This window comes from Hemicordylus capensis, chromosome 2 (assembly GCF_027244095.1).
Source record: "Hemicordylus capensis ecotype Gifberg chromosome 2, rHemCap1.1.pri, whole genome shotgun sequence".
Classification (NCBI taxonomy): Eukaryota; Metazoa; Chordata; class Lepidosauria; order Squamata; family Cordylidae; genus Hemicordylus; species Hemicordylus capensis.
The window spans coordinates 98,561,742-98,583,985 of record NC_069658.1 but is presented as its reverse complement, the minus strand read 5'-3'; the positions used below and the strand labels follow the sequence as shown (position 1 = coordinate 98,583,985).

At 43.2% G+C, this 22,244-nt stretch overlaps 1 protein-coding gene across 4 annotated transcripts in view; it reads right to left on the bottom strand.

Annotated features, from left to right (window-relative positions):
* Positions 1-1,141: 1,141 nt before the first annotated feature.
* Positions 1,142-22,244, bottom strand: part of LOC128347663 (uncharacterized) — a 95,351-nt gene continuing 74,248 nt past the window's right edge. For 2 of the 4 annotated variants that reach the window (XM_053302595.1, XM_053302596.1), the window contains 4 exons: positions 20,749-20,876; positions 19,114-19,230; positions 12,334-12,444; positions 1,142-2,071 (listed from right to left, as the gene is read on the bottom strand). In XM_053302595.1, the coding sequence (XP_053158570.1) occupies positions 1,945-2,071; positions 12,334-12,444; positions 19,114-19,230; positions 20,749-20,876 (483 nt within the window). In that variant the 3' untranslated portion in view covers positions 1,142-1,944. The remainder of the gene's footprint in view (positions 2,072-12,333; positions 12,445-19,113; positions 19,231-20,748; positions 20,877-22,244) is intronic. The other 2 variants (XR_008317648.1, XR_008317649.1) reach the window with 2 other exon arrangements.

The window sequence follows — 22,244 nt, the reverse complement described above, 5'->3', positions numbered from 1 at the left end:
AATGGATAACACCAGCTGTATTGTTCGGGCAGCCAATTTCTACCAATGCAGGGTTGGCACCTCTGTGACAGCCACAGGTGCCACCCATGTTATTCAAGCAACTGGCACAAAAACCATCCAACAAAAGATGATTTATTTTTATGAGCCAGAAGAGTGGGCGTTGAAGGCAGAGCTCCCAGCAGAAAATAGCAAAATAGGGCTTTGTTCTGAAATGTCTTACGCACTTACTGGTTTTTCCCCCCGAAGGAGAGACATATCAATTTGAATGCAGCTTCAATTTAAACGTTAAAACATTTTTAACATTTAGAGTTTAGCTCCTTCTAAGTGTACATTGTGCACTATTTAGATTCAGTAACAAAGTAAATTAGGTAGTTTGATATCAAATGGAGCAGTCCTTGAGATAATCAACAAATTACTGTTTTCTTACTTTATTTCAAAATAAAAGAAAATCCCAGTTTGAGGATGCAACCGACTGTAGAACCTAAAATTATGGCACTGACTACAGAAGGCTTTCAAAAATAACAATATAATTGTATATGGGCAGATATGGCACCAACTGTTCAGACATTCAGAAGTAGAGTGGGTGAATGTGAATAGAGAGCGCCAAACAGGTCTGGAAATCTCACCCCCAGCACTGCTAACCATCCTTCCACCCAGCTCTTCATGCTTAGGTCATTCAGTTGAAGAGGTGAGCGCCCTAAACATGTTCACCCTTATTTCTGAGATCAAGAGGTTGGGGCACCCCAGCCTACTGATGACAGAAATGGGGGTGAACACACTTAGGATGCTCACCTCTTTTGTGATGTGTATATGTTAAAAAGCTGAGGCCATATGACAAATATTCTAGGTTTTTTTCCTTTGAAATTTTTAAGCATGACCCCACTATCAGATTGCTACTTTAGATTTCAGTGGGTGCATGCTTCTCTCCCACTGAAATAAATCAATGAGACTCAGAAGCAGTCTGCCAGTTGGGTATCACAGCCTTACTGTTTTTTCACAATGCAAAGACTTGTGTCTTGACCACAGGAAAAAAAAATATAGCAATCAGCCCAATATAACTGCATTTTTGCCGATACAGCTTCATATTTCATCTTGATTTGATTCATGTTATATTATTACAAAGTAAAGAGAATACTTCAAGTGATGTTTAACAACTTTATTGTACCTATTTTCAGATTATGCTAAACTGTCTCTCTTGCAACCTAGGAAGGTATTTTCCCTCCCCATTCTACAGATGTTGAATATGGCAATGAAGAGCTTAAATAGAGAGGAGGAGGAGGAGGAGGAGGAGAATTAATAATAAACTTTATTTGTTAGCCACCCCATAACAAATTGTTCTCTGGGCGGCTCACAACAGAGGATTAAAACATACAATAAAAACACATAACACATTAAATCATAACAGACCAAAAAGTACAAAGAAAACACAATGCAAAGCAGCTTAAACACATTTTAAAATTAGTTTAAATGCTTTTAAAATTAGTTTAAATGCTGGAATAAATGCTTCATTGCCTTTCTGTCTTCTTAAACTTTTTAAAAAAATATAGCTGTGGGGAGGGGGACTGATCAGATCAGGAGTGTGGTGTGGAAGTGGGATAAACCTTTCCCTGCCCAAGCAGTTTTCCTAACAGAATCCACCATCATGCACCATCAAGCTGTTATTTCCCCTTGGAAGAAAAACATATACCCTCCAGTGCTGCAGTCCTAATTCATATCAAGCAGTCTCCACAGCTGCTTAAAAAAAGTTCGTGAAAACTAGATGCACGTCTTGTCTCATCTAGTTTGGCCATAAATAGCTAAGTTAAGGTTCAGCAAACATAGGTTCCTATATCTTGCCAAAGACAAATTTGTATGTACCTACTTAATAAAACTATATATATATGTACCAGACAAACTGATCTAGCATCTCTTCGCTGCAGCCATGTTTTATTTTGGTGGAGTTCCTCATTCAGATGACAGTTTAGCAGCTGGTACGGAGAAGTCATGAAACACTTCAACAGTTTTATTGATTTTTTTAATGGACTTTAAATCAGGCATGAATCGGCAACCATATAAATGAAGTATCTTCAGTCTGTTGGAAAGAAAATAGAACATTAGTAAAATAAATAAATACACTGTGTTAAAATGGCCTGGCAACAGCAGAACAAGTCCCTAAACTCTATTGCTTATTTTTTAAAAAAATGCTGAAGGGCCTTCACTATAAAATCCTACAGAGCTCCTGAACAGATGCAATAATGCTCACACCATGCGCCAATAATACCACTATCAGTTTTTCAGCTGTCTGGGGAAAAAAAAACTATTTAGGGATTTGAGGCTATCTTGATCACTGTGAATGAGTGGCAAGGGACTTTAACAAAATAACCTTAATGGTCTTTAATGGTTAAGAATATTTTCCTAATGGGTTGGAACCAATAGTAGCTTCCTGCAGAATGAGGAAGGGGCAGTTCAGAGCCAGTTTTGCAGTTCAGAATTTGAAAAGACAGAGAGACAGAAGGCTCTGAATGGCTGAAGGTGAAGTATAATGCGATGCACAGATCAGTGGCATAGCTACAATGGAACAAGAGGGTCAAATGCCCCAGGGCCCATGAGGGAGGGGGACCCACTGGCTGGGAAACAGGACACTCTTTGCTCTTTCCTTCCACCTCCCTGAGTCATTGCCAAGCTGCTGGTTCCTCATAGGAGAGTGTAATATTATCTGCATAAGAGCGAGATGAAGGGCATGCTGCGAATGTTTTGTTTTTGCATGTCTAACATAAGAACAGCCCTGCTGGATCAGGCTCAAGGCCCATCTAGTCCAGCATCCTGTTTCGCACAGTGGCCCACCAGATGCTGCTGGAAGCCACAGGCAGGAGTAGAGGGCATGCCTTCTCTCCTGCCATAACTCCCCTGCAACTGGTTCTCAGAGCCATCCTGCCTTTGAGACCGGAAGTGGCCCACAGCCCTCTGACTAGTAGCCATTGATGCACCTCTCCTCCATGAAGTTATCCAAACCCCTCTTAAAGCCATCCAGGTTGTTGGCTGTCACCACGTCCTGTGACAGAGAGTTCCACAAGTGGATCACGCGTTGTGTGAAAAAGTACTTCCGTTTGTTGGTCCTAGACCTCCTGGCAATCAATTTCATGGAGTGACCCCTGGTTCTAGTGTTGTGTGAAAGGGAAAAGAATTTTTCTCTCTCCACTTTCTCCCAACCGTGCATGATTTTATAGACCTCTATCATGTCTCCCCACAGTCGTCTTTTTTTCTAAACTAAAAAGCCCCAGGTGTTGTAGTCTTGCCTCATAAGAAAGGTGCTCTAGGCCCCTGATCATCTTGGTTGCCCTCTTCTGCACCTTTCCCAGTTCGTTTCTAGATCGTTTCTAGATCGTTCTTCTTCAGCAAAGACATCTGGGGAGGAGAGAAAATGGTGGCAGGGGGTCCATCTTCACTTCTTGACCCAGGGCCTACCTTCAACCTTGCTACACTCATAGCACAGACTCCGAGCCCTTTCTCACGACCGGTGACAAGGGCTCCAGAGCAGGCTGCGGGGAATAGTGTTCCCTCTAATTTTTATAATTAGTGAGTGGAAAGAGTTTTTCCCTGGCTGGCATCATTGAGGCAGTGTGCACACATAACACTCTCTCTTACACAAACTCACATACAAAAACACAAACACCAGTTAATGATTATTGCGCCGCACAAAGCACTGCACACAATTTTTGTTTACCCTGCCAGGGAGAGCCACCGAAGGGAGTCACTGCCAGCTCCCGTCCTCCCTCCCTCCCCCACCCCAGAAGAGGCTCTAAATCTCTAGTGCTCTTCCTCATCAAAAGGAAACAAAACCTTGTAACATTCCCCCTTGAACTTCTCATTGCTCAGAGACATGAGAAGTGCTTAATGCTATCAACTGCCTAGAGAAAACTCTTTTGGAATGAATAGAAGGAGCTGCATCAGCACACCAGTCAAGTTGCAGGGGCCGCTGCTGTGACTGTACCATGTCAAGATAGCAGGCAGCTCTGCCCCTGCCCTGCCTCAGTTTAGACTCTAGGGCTCGGAAGCTCGTTCTGATGCACACACTGGAAGACAATATGCCACAGGCACAAGCTGGGCATCATGGTCATCAGTGCCCACTCAAGAATGGCTGCAATGCTTACCACAAGGCCTGGGTCAATACCATCACAACTCCCTGAATAGGAACTGGTTCCTATTCAGCAAGTAATTTTTGACACTTACTTGCTGCCGAGGTATGGCATCCCAGCTGCCCCCTCACCTGTGCCTGCCAACCTGCTAGGGATGTGCACAAACCCTTTTGGAACCAGTCCAAATGGTTCGGCTGGTTCAAAGGTGGGGGGCGGGCTGACTTTGGGGGAGGGTGCACTTACCCCTTCCTCTGCTTTCCCCCCACTGGCGCTCTATTATCAAAGGTTCCTTCAGGGCGGCAGCATACCTCCGTGCCACCTTGTCTCCTCTTTGCCTTGAAGTACTAGGAAGTACCTGGTGCGCCGGTGCACGCTGGGCATGCACACGTTGTGCCTGCCTGATGTGGGCACGCATGAGCACGATGTGCGCATGCACACTCCAGGCGCATGTGTGCCTGGTACTTCCGGGCAAAGAGGAGATGAGGCATCAGGGAAGTATGCTGCCATCCCAAAGGAGCCTTTGATCATGGAGTGCCAGCGGGGGTGGGGGAGCAAAGGGAGGGGTAAGTGCACCCTCCCCCACCCTGAACTTCCCCCACCTGGTTCCATGCACATCCCTACAACCCCCCCGCCCAAGCCCAGCTACACTTCCTGCTGCCCCAGGCAGCAGCTGCTGTTGTGTGAATACAGGCAAATTTTAGAACACTACGTAGTATTCAGTTGTAGAAACATGCCAGATCTCTGCCCTTTCCCCCTTTGTAGTACTTCAGTGAAGTCAGCATAAGAGTGGCTGCGAGTACAATAGGAGATCTGACAATAAGAATTAAGACAGACAATCTGTTGGAAGGAGTTTGGCTTCTGTGAGGGAGGCAGGCTGAAAAGGCCAAACAGTGCTGGCAACCTTCAGGTACAAATATTCACAACAGCCAAGCAGCAGAAGAAGAAGAAGCATGGAGTGAAAGATAAAAAGCCAGGGTGGCATTACAGCATCTCCAAAGAATTTGTTCAATGAGGAAGTGTTTAATGGAGGCTGAATCATTCATTTACATCAGGTTATTTGACTCAGAAGTTTTTTGTAGGTTTTTTTTTAAACCCAAACAATAAAGGTGTGGAATGTCAATTGCTGTGGAATGTAATATAAAACTCCATATTTTTACTGCTCTTACCTTGACTGTAATACAATAAAACATGAGCACAGATTCTCAATGCAATTTTTAAAAAACTGTCAGTTGCGGCAGATCTTTCCTTGTGGTAACTATACTCTTTATTAGGACTATGCATTTCTCAAAATATCAGAGTTGGATCCGATCCAGTTCCAATTGAATACATCAGTTTGCCAGTGCACTGGGAGGGGTGCACAGTGCACTGTCAACTTGAGCTGATGTTTTAGTGGCCTTACCAGGTGACAGTTCAGTGGTATCTCCTTTTTTCTGCTATGAAAATGCTGCTGCCTTTTTACAGCCTGGAAGGCAGTTTCTCCGCCTTCCATCCTAGCAGCCTTCCCATAATGCTTTGGGGACGGAAACAACATCATGACACCTGAGTTGCCCCAGGCCAACAACAAAAACAGATGTTTGTTTTCTGTACTGGTTCCATATAACACAACACTTTTTCATACTTATTTTTAAGAGCACCAATGTGTGTGATAATCGATGTGTCTGACCTCAATGTGTGTGATAACTGCCACCCTCTCCAAGGCTTAAGGTCCACTTTTGAAGACAGAGATAATGCTACATAATGCCAGGAAAGGGCCTTAACACCTACAATCTAATCTGATCCAATACATGTTGGAGATGGAGTCCCAGTGCATCAACCTTTTGCACCAACTATCCTAATGACCACTAGGGGCATTGGGAGCAGATGTAGCTAATGAGGGTCTCCTTACCTGTCCCAGATTGCCTCTGTTCTATGACCCCTGTTTTGACTCCTCAGGTATTTCCTGTAGAGAGTCAGTCCTCTTCCTTTCCTCCTAGACAGAAGATGGAAACATCACTCCCTCCCTCCCTCTTCATTATGTAGCTGATAGATAGAAAAGGTCTTTCCCGTCTCAAATGCACTTCACCAATAAATCAATTTGGTTTAGACTCTACAGTGATCCGCATGTGTGTTACTTAAATAGCTGCAAGGACTAAACTCTGCACTCTGTAACTGGAGTGGTAGCTTCCTTGGTGCTTTGCTAAATAATCACAAACCCCAACAGGGTTATGGGCCCAGCAGCCCAAGAGTCTGCAGCAGTGCTGCTGAGTGAGTTAGTAAGACAGCATGGATCCAGAGGTGAGCAGCACTGCCCTCTCCAAATGAATGGAAGGAATTACGATCAATGGGTTATGAAAATGGAAGCCCTCCTGATGGCAAAAGGACTTAATGGAGCTCTCACAGAACCACGACCAACAGATGGAGTGGCTGCCCAAAATGAGTGGAATTCACAGAATGACAGAGCATATGGCTTGATTCTCCTAAATTTATTTATTTATTTACTTACTTACTTATTTGATTTATATGCCACCCTTCAAAAAAAGGCTCAGTAAGTGATGACTTACTAATGCATTTCAAACAGACTAAAATTGCCTCAGAGTGTTGAAAAAAGCTCAAAACACCATATGGCAGTGTCTCCCCCAACTCTGCTGTCCTTTTAATTTAAAGGATTTGCAAAATGCAGCTGGAAGGAGGGGATCTTTCAATCATGTAAGTGGAATGCAGGGCACTCACAGATGACTTAAACAACATGGATCTACTTTGGATGATCAAGTGTTAATTGGCTTGATTCTGAGATCTTTGCCACAGAGTTATAACCATATGAAGATGGCATTGGGATTTTCACATGATAAACTTGAAAGAGGATCTGTAATTGCAAGATTTCAGCCTTAAACAAGGAGAAACAGAAAGCATAGGGACAAAGCATAGGGACAGTAAAGGTAAAGTATGCTGTCAAGTCGATTTCAACACCTGGCACCAACAGATCCCTGTGGCTCTCTTTGGTAGAATAGAGGAGGAGTTTACCATTGCCTCCTCCCATGCAGTATGAGCTGATGCCTTTCAGCATCTTCCTATATCGCTGCTGCCTGATATAGTACCAGTGGGGATTCGAACCAGCAACCTTCTGCTTGTTAGTCAAGCATTTCCCCACTGCACCACTTAAGGGGAGAGTACCACAGCCTTTTTCAGCAAACAAAGGCATTGCTTTAACTGTAACAAAGCAGGGCATTCACATGCTAATTGCCCAGAGCCTAAAGGCAGGAAATGCAGAAATAATTTTACAGGAGGAAAACCTGGTTACCATAGCTACAGAGATGAATCACAGTCTGTGAATACAACGGGAAAGAGAGCAAGCTTTTCTCACAGACAGAGAAGCAAACAACAAGCTGGTTTTGAAGAACAGGAGAGAGAGAGAGAGAGAGAGCGTCAAAAGATCAGGACTTACAATGTAGCAAGCAGGAATGAAAGGAATGATTTTATTATTGATTCAGGCGCTAACCAAAATATTCTGAATTCCCCTGAACTATTTTTTCATTTAGAACAAAATTACAATGTTCCTGTTTTTGTTGGGAATGGGAATACGATTTTTTAGGTGAGGAAAGGAACCGTTGAGCTGCACTGCAAGCAGTCTGTTGGACAGATCAAGAGGATTTTGATCCAGATTGCTCTCTTAGTCCCTGATATGGAGAGCAATTTAATCTCTGTGGGACATGGAGTCAATAAAGGTTGCAAAGTGACTTTTGAGGACAAAATTTGCTACATCACCAAAGATGATGATTAGGACAGCCTATATGCATGAAGATGGGCTTTTCCAATTGGACTGTGTAACTGAACAGGCAAGCCTCGCAGGCTCGTGCAAACACCAGAATTGTTCTACCGTATGGCATAAAAGACTAGTGCATAGGCAAATAAATGTGATAAATGAGCTTGAGAAAAATAGACTAATTAAGGAATTTAAAGTGGAATCATGCAAAGAAGCTGCCACAAAATGTCAATGTTGCTTACTTAATAAAGGGGTGAGACCCAGCTTTTCTGGACAGACACAGAGGGAGTCACAACATCCTCTGGAACTTATACATTCTGATGTCTGTGGTCCACTTGAACACAGTATGGGTGGACCACTACATACTTACATCTATTCATGATTTTTCAAGATTTACTTATGTATATCCTCTGAGAGAGAAGAGTCAAGTGTTTGAAAAATTTAAAGAGTTTGTTGCACTGATCAATAACAAATTTGGAAGAAAGCCTCAGAGATTAAGGTCAGACAATGGAGGTGAATACATGTCAAATGACATGAAAAGATTCCTACAGCTTAGGCCCTGGGTATTTAAGAGAACGTCTTCACCCTGAGCCCCACTGTCTGTTGAGATCAGCTAGAGATGTTCGCCTGCAGTTGCCACCAACTCATTTGGCGGCTACTCAGGCATGGGTCTTCTCCGTTGCTGCCCCTGGACTTTGGAATGCACTCCCTGTTGAAATAAGAGCTTCCCCATCTCTGGCAATTTTTAAAAAGGCACTGAAGATGCATTTATTCACCCAAGCTTTTAATTAGATTTATGGTTTAAATTTTTAATGTTGGTATTAAATTATTTTAATGTTAATATTTTTAATGTTTAAATGATTTTAATTGTTTAAAGTTTTGATTTTAACTGTTAATTGATTTTAATTGTTTTTATTTGTTGTAAACCACCCTGAGCTATTTTTGGAGGGGTGATATATCTATCAATATCTATATAATATTTATATAAAATATAAATATTTTATATTTATATATATACTCTCTATATAAAGAGTAATATGGGATTTGACATGAACCTACCCCCGCATTCATATCAGAACTGGACAGTGTGTTGGAGAGGAAAAATCACTCTCTACTAGAAATGACCAGATGCATGTCACATGATGCTGGCTTGGCAAATAAATTCTACAGAGAAGCAGTGATGACTACAAATTACTTGCAAAACAGATTGCCAACCAAAGCAATAGACAAGACACCATTTGAAACATGACATGGGCGCAAACCCTCTCTAAACCATATCAGAGTATTTGGACCAAAGGTTTATGCATACGTCCCAAAGCCCAAGATAACCAAACTCAATTGCAGATGTGAACTGGGAGTATTGGTTGGATATGTGCGTGGCCAAAAGGGATACAGAATATTTGATCCTGTAAGTGGAGAGGTCAGAATTCACAATGTAGTGTATTTTGATGAGAGACAAGGGCCAGCTAGAGGTGATGTACCAGAACTTGTGCTAGAGATCCAGGTGAAAGAAGAACCATGTGAGTGGACCCTCATGAAGCTAGAGCCAGACAGTGAACTCAAAGAATCTATGCCAGATTCAGAAGGGGCTGAGGTGCTCACAGAGGCCCAACAAAGGGGTTCCACCCAAAAGGCTCTCACTCATGATCAAAGGAGGAGAGATACAAGAATCCACCACATGGCGAGATATAGAAAAGAGGCCAGCTGATGAAGCTGAGAAATGGAGAAAAGCAGTATTAGAAGAAATTGATTCCCTGTACAAAAATGAAACTTGGATACTTTTGGAACTACCCGCTGGAAGAAACACTGTGGTTGCAAGTGGGTCTTGAGAGTCAAGCAGGATGCAGAAGGGGATGTATAGTGCTACAAAGCCAGACTAGTAGCCAAAGAATACTCCCAAAACTATGGTCAGGACTATGATGAGACTTTTGCACCAGTTGTGAAACACACTTCAATTAGAACAATGCTCAGCGTAGCAGCAGCCAAAAAGATGCAAGTTGAACACTTGGATGTAAAGACTGCCTTCTTTCATGGGGAAATTGAGAAAGACATCTACATGCAACAGCCACCAGATTTTGAGGTACCTGGAAAGAAGGGGCTAGTATGCAAATGACAAAAGAACATCTACGGCTTAAAGCAAGCAGCCAGAACATGGAATGAGAAACTGAAACAAACTGCTACTTAAGGAGGGCTTCACGCAAGGAAAAGCTGACCACTGCCTATATTCAAGATTCAGAGACAACAGATGGACTTACATCCTGACTTATGCCACTTGATTATAGCATATGAAGAAGAACAAGACAGCAATGAGATTGTCCAGCACCTGTAAGCAAAGAGCTGCTAGTACAGCCTATTTAGAATAGCTTAGTAGGGCTGTCTCAGTCTGAGAGTCAGTAAAGCACTGGTTCCTCCTTTGCTTGGGCCTTTTGCCTTTCCCCTGCTACTCCTATCAGTAGCAGAAAAGGCCCCTGTGATGATCAGCCCTCCCCTCCCCTCCCCTCCCCTCAAGAGTGAACTGGAAGTGAACCCTGTCTTGTCTGTCAGGCAGTGACCTCTAGGAATCAGCCACTCAGCACACAGTGGGTGGCCCCTGGAGGACCTGGCAACAGAAAGTGAAGGGGGTCTTTGTTCTCAGTTGGTGCCAGGCAGGGTGAACAACAGGTTGTCTGGCCTGGCAATGGCGGCAACCAGGAGTTCTACGGGGGCCTGAAGTCTCTACCATGAATTGGGTGAATTCAGGAAGGAAGCCAGGGCTTTGGTCTTGGGGAAAGGATTAGCCAGGGAACCGTGTGTTAGGTAGCCTGCGTTAGATTTCTTTTGATTTTGTGCTTTTGCAAATCCTTACAATTGGTTTATTGTGTTTTTATCTGTAACGTAACAAAGAATAACTGAGCCTGAGCCCTTTTACCCAACCAGGGCTCTGTAGAAGTGTCTGTAGACTTCTACTGTAGGTGCTTTTAAAAGTTTCTTGCACCTGGGAGTGCTTTTTGAATTAGCCTTGCAACTGGGTAACCACGATTTAAAAGTGTGCCACTCCAAACACCAGCTGGAGTGATCTTCAGAAGTAATCTTGTAAAGTACTGAGCATTTCTTTTTACCTGTAACTCAAAGCTGAGAGTGCCTCAGATTGAAGCAGTCTGTTGTATTTTGAATAAAGTTTTTCTCTTTTCGTTCTTTGTATTTTTACCTGCCTCTGAGTGGATTTTTAATTCAGAAAAAAGGGTTTTTACTCTGGTGCAAACTTTCCTCAATGTTGATTGCTCAGTGACTCACACTACCAAGTTTTCTTTTCATGCATAGGCTGCACATGGAAGGTTTTCTGTATTTTTCCATTGGTAAAGGAGAGTTGCCCTGGAATTTCATCCACACCAGGGGGAGGGAATAAACTCTGTTAAAAAGTGGGTGTTGTGGCAGCGATTGGACTGCCAAAAGAACAATTTAAGTTTTAAAGGAACAGCCTTTGTTGAGCAAACATGGAGGGAATGATGCAGCATTTTTCTTTCAGTCACATGGGCTTGCTCTGAGACAAAGGCTGGGCTTAAATCTGCTATTCGCTACAGGCCCTCTCCAGGAAGAAGGAAAAGAGGTCTTCAATCCTCACCCAAACCCGGCTGAAGACAGTGGTCTTTTTACTGTTCTGAACATCAGATGATTTAATGCAGTTTACTCAAACCAAGAAGGTTAAATGATTTTTATTGCCTAAAATGCATAGAATAATTTACATATAGATGCTGTTTCCTCAGAATTTGTTCATTCAGATTGGTGATACTTGGACATTAAACTCATTAGGTAAAAAGAACATTGTCTTCAGTCAGGTTCAGGTGAGGTCTGAAATCCTCCTTCCCAGAGAGGTACCTTTTCTGCTACTGGTAGGTCTGACAGGGAAAAGGTGAAAAGCCCAAGCAAAGGAGGAGCCAGTGCTTTATCAGCTGTCAGACTGCCCTACTAAGCTATTCCCAATACATTGATTCTAAATAGGCTACACTAGCTTTCTCTGCTTATATGATCATGTTTCTGGTTCACCTAACAACATAGACTAAATCCTAGAGTTACATATACCAACATAAAGTCTAACAATATTAACCTGGCTTGCTACTTGCATGCATACCAAACCTGTGGTGTTGGGGCAGCACAGCTATTAGCTGCTGATACACCTATCCACCATGCACCCCCTGTTAAAGCTCCCATCACCCCTTTTGAGACAATTAATCCCACACATTAATTATATGCTGTATGTCAAAGTACTTCTGTATGCCTGTCCTGAATCTCCTGCCAATAATTTTCATTATATGAATTCTAGTATTAGATTTAATCTTTTTTCCCCTCCCCTATATTCAAAAGGCTCAAATACTTTAGCCTTTCCTCAAAGATTAGTACAACTGGGGTTCATTGTATGATCTTTGTACTGTTACATCAATGAAACAAATTTTATATAGATATTAGTATTACCAATTTTGTATCCTTGCTTGCCATACTCACCTTTTGCAGTTTTTACATAGTTTTAGAATAGCATCCAGAGTGATATATTTGCAGAAACTAAGCTTCACACATTCCAGGGTTCTGAAGCAGAAACTTGCCAGCAAACAAACCCTGAAGCCCAAGAAGAAGATACAAGTTAAATCCTACTTTTGCCAACAGAACTTTTTTTAAAAAAGTTTGTTTTTTCCTTTCCATTTGAGTACATAGTACATTTGAACTATCACAGGCAATCTTTTGGCATAGTATTGAATCAAGACCCAGGTGAAACTCATATGACAGATTTTAAAGATCAGCATGCTGAGAGGTCATTCACACAATCAAAAACTGAGGGTAGTCTCACAATGGGGGAAAACTGGGCAAAGGGAGCCCAGCCCAGTTTCCCCCACTTGTGAGAACCACTGGGCTTGTGGGCAAGCCAGGTGGTTCAACAGCAGCTAGCCTGCAAAAGTAGCCCCCCTCTAAAATGAGTTTTTCGATCATGAAATGCCACACTGCGGCTCCGCACCGTGGTAACTTGTGACTAGACGCCCAATCAGAGGCTCTGGCAAGCCTCCTGATGTTGGGGTCCCCCCCAGAATGCCCCGCACACTCACATGGAGCATGCTGGAACTTCTGGGGGCCAGGTAGCCCCTGATCCCTGCTGTCCCTACCAGATCTGTGACAGAGCCGGTAACTGTGTGGGCGACCATTCTGGCCACCCGGGGGGTGGGGCAGAATGCTCATGTGTGGGGAGAGTGGATCAAGCCCACTCTCCCCACACAAGCCCTGCAGGCTTGGCCGGTTTGGCAGTGGGGGGGTTACCTTTTAAAGAATAGTGAGGGTGCCTCATTTCCCTCACCGGCGCTTTCTGCAAAACTGCCAGTGCAGGGAGGCAGTGTACCTCCTTACACATGCACCTCCACTTCTGGTCCGACGCTGACCGGGGTGGCAAGGAAGTATGCTGCCACCCTACACCAGCAGTTTTGCAGACAGCACTGGCAGGGGAAATGTGGCGGTGGGGGGGATGAGTACCCTCCTTGCTCTTCAAAGATAACCCACCACCACCGAACTGGCCCAAACTCCAGACTTCTGAACCGGTTCAAGCACATCCCTACTCTGTCTATAATAGGAGTTGGCCATGTTTTGGATTCATGCATTGTATGATAGGATGAGCTTGTGCTCCTTAATTCAAAACAAATGACATTGCTGTAGCATGGACAATATCTTCATAGTATTTCTTTTAGCTGTTTCATGCTCCAGTAGTATTTAGTTTGTTGCCACGTCTATCACCTTCTGTACAACTTTCCCACTTAGCCTGTAAGGTAACTCTGCTATCATGGAAATTTTTCAACCAATGGGACTAAAGGAGTCTGCCTTTTGCTTAAGCCAGGCACACACACTCAAAATAGCTGCAACAGGAATCAAATAATGATTGCTAGGTTGAATGTAGGGATGCCAAGTAATGAGAACAGGGCGGAAACAATGGAAGTAGGGTTGCCTCCTTCTCTTCTGCTCTCCTGTCTTTAACAATACACATACAAATAAAGCAGATGATTTCCACCCCCACCCCCACCATCACTTTATCTCCATGCCAAGAAAAGGACCACTTCATTTCTGTGTATCAGACTGCTGTTAAAGGCACAGCAGCAGAGTCTGTTTTTAAAGGTGGCAACCCTAGCTGTGTAACCAGCAGAGAGCTGGTTGCTTGTAGCCTCCAGCTGAACAGTGTATGTTTCATTACTTCACGTCTCACTTCCTAGATTTCCCAGTGGGTGGGAAGTGAGATGTGAAGTAATGCAGCACACACTGTTCAGCTGGAGGCTACATCCAAGCCGAGCAGCTCCATAAATAGAGGTATGGAGCTTCTTAGCGTGTCAGTGCTGGGGTGGGACCTCCAAGCATGTTTAGAGAGAGAGAAGTTTATTCGGTCATTGACCAGCAAACCGTTTATGTACAGCATCCCTTTTTTCAGAATGTCTGAAGAGGGCTTGTGTGGTGGACACTTGAGAGCCAGTAATTAGTAGCCAACAGTCCCACCCAGCACTGACACACTGAGAAGCCCCATACCTCTATTTATGGAGCTGCTCTGAAGAGACAAATGCCATGAGTGTGCTGGTGCCTGTTTTGGTGATCAGAAGACTGGGATGCCCCTGCCTTCAGATCAGAGAAACAAGCTCCACCATGCTCCTGGTGCTAACCTCTTCAGATAAACACCATAAGTGTAGACAGCACAACAGCCTGAGGCTTGTTAGTGTGTGTTTTTGGAAAGTCTGAAGAAGTCTAAAGTAAGTGGTTGTCCAACTCTACTTTTTGTCCAGTTTGATTTAACGGGGTGGACAGTTGTAATTAAAACTTTCACAAAGGTTTGGGTTGTTTTAAAAGGAAAGAAAACCAGGAAGGCAACCGAGTGACATAAATAAGACCAGAGAATATAAACTCCTGAGACAGTTTTAGCTGACTTGCCCTTTTAGTTGTTTTTGCACATCCAGCTTCTGAGCCTGGCAATTATGCATGACCAACAAAAACAATGAGGCTAAGCCACAATGAAGTGGTTAGTTATTATTACTAGGGCACACACAGTGAACCAGCTTTTCAGCTTCATGACGCCTTTCATGCTAGCTGTAGGCAAAATGGGACAACTATTTATAATGTCTGTATTACATGCATTTTACTGTAAGAAAAGAAAAGCATCTTTTCTAGTAAGTAATCTAGGGTAGAAATTTCAAATTACTTGCTAACTTATTAAATCATATGACAAACAAATGTCACACATCAAGTTGTATGTGTAATCTATCTGTGTATACATGTATTTCCATGGACAGAAAGAAATCAGCTTTTGGAAAGCAATGGTCCACACTGTGATAGTTCTGGTTGTAATTAGAAGGAGAGCTCCTTACACCAGTGAGGAGTTTTTTCATTGAGAAATAGCCACAGGGAGGCATGAACAAGACTAAGACCATGCAAGAAGGATTAAGCCCTCCCACTGCTTCAGTCCTCATCCATGGGGATCCAATACAGCTTCTATTTAAAAAGGTAAAGTGTGTTGTCAAGTCGATTTCGACTCCTCCTGGTGCCCACCGAACCCTGTGGTTTTCTTTGGTAGGAGGGGTTTACCATTGCCTCCTCCCATGCAGTATGAGCTGATGCCTTTCAGCATCTTCCTATACCGCTACTGCCCGATATAGTACCATTAGGGATTTGAACCGGCAACTTTCTGCTTGTTAATCAAGCATTTCCAGAGCACAGGAAAAGAGCACATAAGCACTAAGCACATGCTTCCTGCAATGTGCAGTTGGACTCTAATATATTGGAATTAGGGCAATCATATATGGGAAGCTTCCTTCTACTAAAGTCAAATCACTGGTTCATCTAGTTCAGTATTGTATTGTTTGTGGTGACAGGCAGTATCTCTCCAATGAGTTAGACAGGAATCTTTCCCAACCCCACTGGGAGATACCAGAACTTGAACCTGAACCTTTTATTGTATTTATTTCTGAAGAAGTTTGTAAAGTACAAGTTACAGATAGCGGCTGACATTCTGACAAAATTTCTCAATAGTATTACTCAGGAAGTAGTCTAAAGAACCAACATATTTCAACAGGACTTCCTCTAGTAAATTTAGGCAGCCATTGAAGCTACTCCCATGACCACTAGAAAGCAGGCTAAGGGAGCCTAGCCTGCTTCCTAGTGATTGTTGAAGCCACCGGGCTGGCAAGCGAGCCCGGTGTTTCCAAGGTGGCTAGCCCACCTAATTCCCCCTCCCCTTAAACAAGGTTAACGGAGTGAGCACTCCATTAACCTTTTTTTGCTTGTGTGCCGCCATGGTGCATGGTGGCACATGAGTAGATCCCTGCCTCCTGGCCCCAGGGGCACTCGCACAGGGCATTCTGGGACTTCCAGGGGCCAAGCAGCCCCTGATCCCCACAGCCCCTACCGGCTCTGTGACAGGCTCTGTGTCATTGTGTGGGTGGCCGATCTGGCTGCCCAGGGTTCAAGGTTTGATCACCTGCGGGGAGAGCAGGCTAAGCCCATTCTCCTCACAGCAGCCCTACAGGCTCTACACACAGATCGTGTGTAGAGCCTCATTGAGGCTATTCCCACGATCACTGGAAAGCGGGCTAAGGGAGCTTAGCCCGCTTTCCAGGGATTGTGGGAACCACCAGGCTTGCAGGCAAGCCCGGTGCTCCCAAGGCAGCTAGCCAGCCTAATTCCCCCTCCCCTTAAATAAGGTTAATGGAACGAGTCCTCTGTTAACCTCATTTTTTTGCTCATGTGTCACTGCGGCGCGCGGTGACACATGAGTAGAACCCCGACTGGGAGGCTGCAGTTAGCCTCCCAGGCTCGGGGGTCTCTCCAGGATGCCCTGCACACTTGCTTGGGGCATCCTGGGACTTCTGGAGGCCACACGGCCCCTGATCCCCGCAGCCCCCACCAGCTCCATGACGGAGCTGGCAGTCATGTGGGCAGCCGATCCTGCTGCCCAGGGCCAAGCCTGCTCTCCCCGCAAACCCAACAGAAGCTCTTCTCACGGATCATGAGAAGAGCTTCATTGTGTTTTGAGGTTAGATATACAGATGTGAAGTATTATGGAACCTATTGGTTTGATTGATTTGATTGAGTGCTGTCAAGTTGGTGTCGACTCTTACTGACCACACAGATTCTCTCCAGGATAACCTGGAGTAAGTATTGGTAGCAAATGTGAAACCCTATTAATTCCATACCATGCATACTATTGTTTCTTTTGGGATAGGCCCAAGCTCATTGCAGTGTGATACAGATCTCCCTGTAGCCAGAGAGAGGGCAACAAGAAGCAAGAAAGTCCATGACAATTGATATGCTGCAATGAGTACATGTTCCAGAACAGTAGCATCTAAATTCATTTAGTTCATAAGAGAAAATGCCCAAATGAGAATCAGTTGAAAATGTCACTTAAAATAATGGAGTCAAGGTAAGTGGATCAGACCAGTCAGATGCTGCCAAGATAGTCTAGCAGCACTGGATTGTATTAAGGGAACATAAAAGCCCACAATTATGGAGATGTTACCATAGCTACCTAGGAAACACAATCTTAATGCTCTACAATTCAGGATGGGGAACTGAAAATGTACTGGAAAAAGCTCTTAGGTTATTTTGTCTATTCCGTATCTTAATTAGCAGACCCTTAGCTTCAGAAAAGATCCAGCAGTGATGAAAAGAGAGCTCACTCATTACATCGACTGGCAACCGGAGCTTTGTAGCTGCTGACGCACTTTGGCTGGCTCTTGCTGAAAAAGCCGCCATCTTTTTCAATGTAGATAACTCATTAATTAAAAACATCATTGATGGGCTACAGTATAACTGTATGAAAGACTGTGTCCATTACACAGGGGGAAACAGCCTTAAAGAAAGCTTTGCTACTCCAGATTTTGCTCCAAATCAACTGACAAAACCAAGGCTTGCCTTCTTAGACCCCAAGCATTTGCAGTTTATTTACCCATCGGCATAACCAGAAATATGGCATTTACAAGGACCCATACAGTTATACTGGTTATCATTTTTGTTAGATTAACTGGACAAAACAGCCTTATTCAGTCATGGCCAGGTACTTTTTTCTGTCCAGATTATACCACATCTGAGGTGATGTTCTTCAAATACATCACAGATGTATCTGGATCAGCCTCCTTCTCTGTGTTTACTGAGCCATTAGCCAGTCCTCCTTCAAAACTATACTTTCATTACGAGCATTCTCTGACTTTCTACAGCCTTATCTTTCCCGCATTAATCTGAGAATAATACTGATTTCTTCCCTCTTTGCAGTTCTTATGTGTTGCTACCGATTTGCCCTTCTCCCAAACAGCTAAGCCTTCTTGCTCTCTGAGAAAGGAAAGTGGTAGCAGTTTTCCCACCCATCAATGCAGACTGGCCTTGTTTGAGTGGGAAACAGGATATTTTGAAAAGGCTCACGTAGTTGTTTCTAAACTGCTTATGTTTCAGGTTTCAATATATATTTCAATTTTTAAAAGTGGGAACAATAAAATTACTACAAATTACACAATGGAAGGTTTTACATTTGATTTAAAAAGATAAGATTAACATCATATACAGTACACTGTGTTGTGTGTGTGTGTGTGTGTGTTCGTTCATTTGTTTTAACACAAAGTTTCCCAACTGCAATTTTTGGCCACTCCCTATTCTCTAGAGCTATATATTAACAAACATGTCAGATTACCATCTCTTCACATGATTAGGAAGAGAAGGCAACACTTGAAAACGTTTTCACATGTCTTATTAAAGGTAAAGTGTGTCATCAAGTCGATTTCGACTCCTGGAGCCCACAGAGCCCTGTGGTTTTCTTTGGTAGAATACAGGAGGGGTTTACCATTGCATTAGGAAAGAATAATCTCCAGCTCTGCATGTGTAATAAATTAGAGGAGCAGATTGTCAACAAAACTAAGGGTACTTAAGATGCGATCATGAGAAAGTCCATCCTGAAAACATCCCACTAAAATGAATGGGAGCTGCTGCTCTTGGGCAGGTGCCATATCTTTCTATAGAGAGCTTTCCTATGGGTTGCATCCTGAATCTTTCTGAGTAGCAGCTCAGGTAGCCCAGTTCTAAGCACTGTTTTTACATACTGTAGTGCAAACATCCATTAATACTGTGAAAACTAAATTGCCATATTCTATACTTGACAGCGAGCATAACCATACTACTGTTTTCAAAGACAACATCGTTAATATGAAATATAGCTTGGCCAGATTTTGTGGTGTTTGCATATTTCCTCAAAAGCATTGCATACAAAACTTTCTTACAATATCCTACCCTCTTCTGCTTGTTGTTGTCAAACTCAAATCAAGGTAAACAAGCTTTGAGCAGCTCCCTACCAAAGCTTGAATTCCAACGTCGGTAACCTCTTTACAGCTGCTGACATCAAGATATCTGTGGGAATAAAGATCAGCTGACTGTGCAAATCAGGGAAAGCAGTTTCAAATTGTGGTGTGTGAGTGAGTGAGAGAGAGAGAGAGGAAGGAGGGGAGATAAATATCTATGTTGCAATCCCATAGCAATTTTTGACATTAAAAACAAGTGGCTCGGGGTCGTAGTAAGGTTGGAGTGGGCCCAGAGACAAGATTTTAAAATCCCCCCCACAAATCTCAGCTCATGAAGTAAAGAAATCTTAAATGAAGTAACAAAAAAGCATAGCAAAATTTTTATTGACAGAGAGACAGAGAAACAGAGAGACAGATACCTATGTGCCACAATAGAACATCATCCTAAATTATTTTTTAAAAGGTTTTGTAAATTGTGGACGATGCAAGTCATTTAATGGTACTAGAGAAAGACATGCTGTTCTGGTAGCTCCGGGTCTTAACACTCAGATCAATTTTGGAGGATGAATCATAAGACCAATGGCCCTGACAAAGTCATTCTAGATAGACCACACAGTTTCTTGGAGTTTTTCCAAATGCTCTGATTAACCTAGAGGTTCTCAAAGTGTGGGTTGTGACACCCCTCAGGGAGTTGGAAGCAACTTAAAGTGGGTGGCGGGGTGTGGAAGCCAGGAGGGAGCTATTGGGAGGCAGGAGCCTTACCCAATCTCTCTGAAGCACAGTGATGGTCAAGGGTGATGGCAGGGAGATAGGTGCTGACAACCACCCATTTCCACTGCACACAAAGCTGAGGGCAGGCACAGCAATGGCACTTCATTGGCCAATGGACCACAATAGAGTTCCCCCTAAAGAAATAGACCAAAAGAGAGTTCCCCCTAAAGAGATGCCCTGGACCTTTCTTCCAGCCCATCAGCCATTGAAGTGTCATTGCTGTGACTGCCCTCAGCTTTGTGCACAGCAGAGGAGCTAGAGAAGTTGGATATTGAGCTTGGGTGCCCAGTAAGAAAGTAGAAGAGGATGAGGGATGATGGAACTCCCCTCCCTCTCCCAGCCAATAATAAAAATAATAATTAAAACAATAAAACAGTATGTCAGTCACAAAAAATACACAAATAATTGTATCATAATAATTGTGTAACAAGTATATAATAGAAATAATAATAATACATAAATAATACATAAATAATAATTAATAAATAATTGTCTTCAATGGAAGTAATGCTGTGTAAGCACATTGCTTAAGGCATATTGTCTCTAACTTGCAGTGAGTTCAGCTTCTCAAATACTCCACTTAAATATGCCAACTTCATTATGAAATCACTGCCACTAAACATGTAAGCATTGGCATGGTTTTCCTGGGTTAAGTACAGGTAAAGCTCATCCTTGAGTTCAAACACATATTATAAAACATTCCTCTGAGACAGCTACCTTGATTTACAGTTTTTTAAAAAACAAAGAAATGTGTTCTCAACCAATTTTTCCCCATTACCTAGCCAAAACAAAAACCAAAAACACCAAAAACACCTTGCTTTTAGAAGTCTTGTCTGGCATATGTCTTCAAACATACCTGATGGTTGGTAGGTAAGTGCTAATTTCCATTAAACTGATATCAGTTACTTGAGAGCAGGAATTGAGGACCAGACATTCCAGGTCAGGACATTTCTTCACAATTAAGTGAACAACACAATCCCTCACCTGTAGCTCAGTAGAAAAGAACAAGGGAAATACAAAGATTTGGGTGGCTGTCTTTCAAAAGAAATGACAGAGCTATTTATGAATGGCCAAAGAAATGCCATGTTATCAACCTGCCAAGTAAGGAACTAGCCCTAATACAAAAAAACAAATCATGAGTGTGCTAATGTCCAACATATGCTTGGAAGGCATTCATATTCTAAAAAGAGGAGCCAAAGAGTATACTTGATGTTGCTCTTAAGCTACTGGGCTAGTTCTCAGACCGATGGCTGGGCAGGGGGAGCATCTAGGCAAGCTCCCAGCCAAGTGCATGCTTCCAAGAATGTTGTGCATGTTGCAAAAACTGAGCAGGGGGAGGGGAAAGTGAATGTGTGCTAGCTGCAAGCTGAGAACACAGCACTGGATCGAAGGTGGAGGGAAAGCATTTCCCACCTAGTCCTACTCAGTTCGCAGCCAGCACATGATCACTCCTACCTCAAATTTTGCTAACACATGGCCATTTGGAGGGAGTGCACACAGGACTGGGAGCCTGGCTGGACACTCCTCCTACCCAGTCCCATATGTAATTATACAATTCTAGGCTAACAAAATCAAATCGTGCAAACTAATAAATTCTACTAAAATATACAAAGCCCCATATATTGTCATAAATACATGTCATTTCATCATTCTAGTAGCAAAATCCTAGGGCGTTTGTTCTATAGGTACCAGTTGTCTAATTCAACCAAGGATTGTCTTCTTTTGTTTGCTCTTCCATCTTCTGGTTTTCATTTTAAAAAGTAGCCTCGGGGGTCCTGATCAGGATTGGAACTGTGGCAAGTGGGTGGTTAACCCTTTCCCCTGCATTGTGGTGCCAATAAATATTACCATCTAAGCTACATTTTGCCCCAAGACATTGAAGTAGCAGTTTCCCTCCCAGGGCAACCAGTAGCTTGGGCAGTTTTCATCAAGATTGTGGGAGGTTAGACACTCCACCCCTCCATTCTGTGATCTGGATCCTGATTGGGGGTCCCTGCATGTTATTCGTCTCTTAGATGTCAGGTGGAAGAAGGCATTCCAATGACAGTGAGTTGCATGAGAAAAAGCTATGCAAGCAAAGAATAAGGAGGCATACATAGAAGACTGGTATCTATAGAATAAATATTCTGAAGGAGAAGCATATAGAGAAAGAAAAGAAGGTAGAAATTTAGGGGACCAAGATCATGGAAACATCTATCTATATTATTAATTCTCCAAGACAGGCCATGCGTGGGGACATGGTAGAAAGGAGGCGATTGGCTGACAGAGTTTGCAAGCAGAAGCACTTGATTGGGCAGTGGGGATTCCATATGCAGATAGGGAGAAGGAGCCTGTGAGAGCAGAAGCACCATG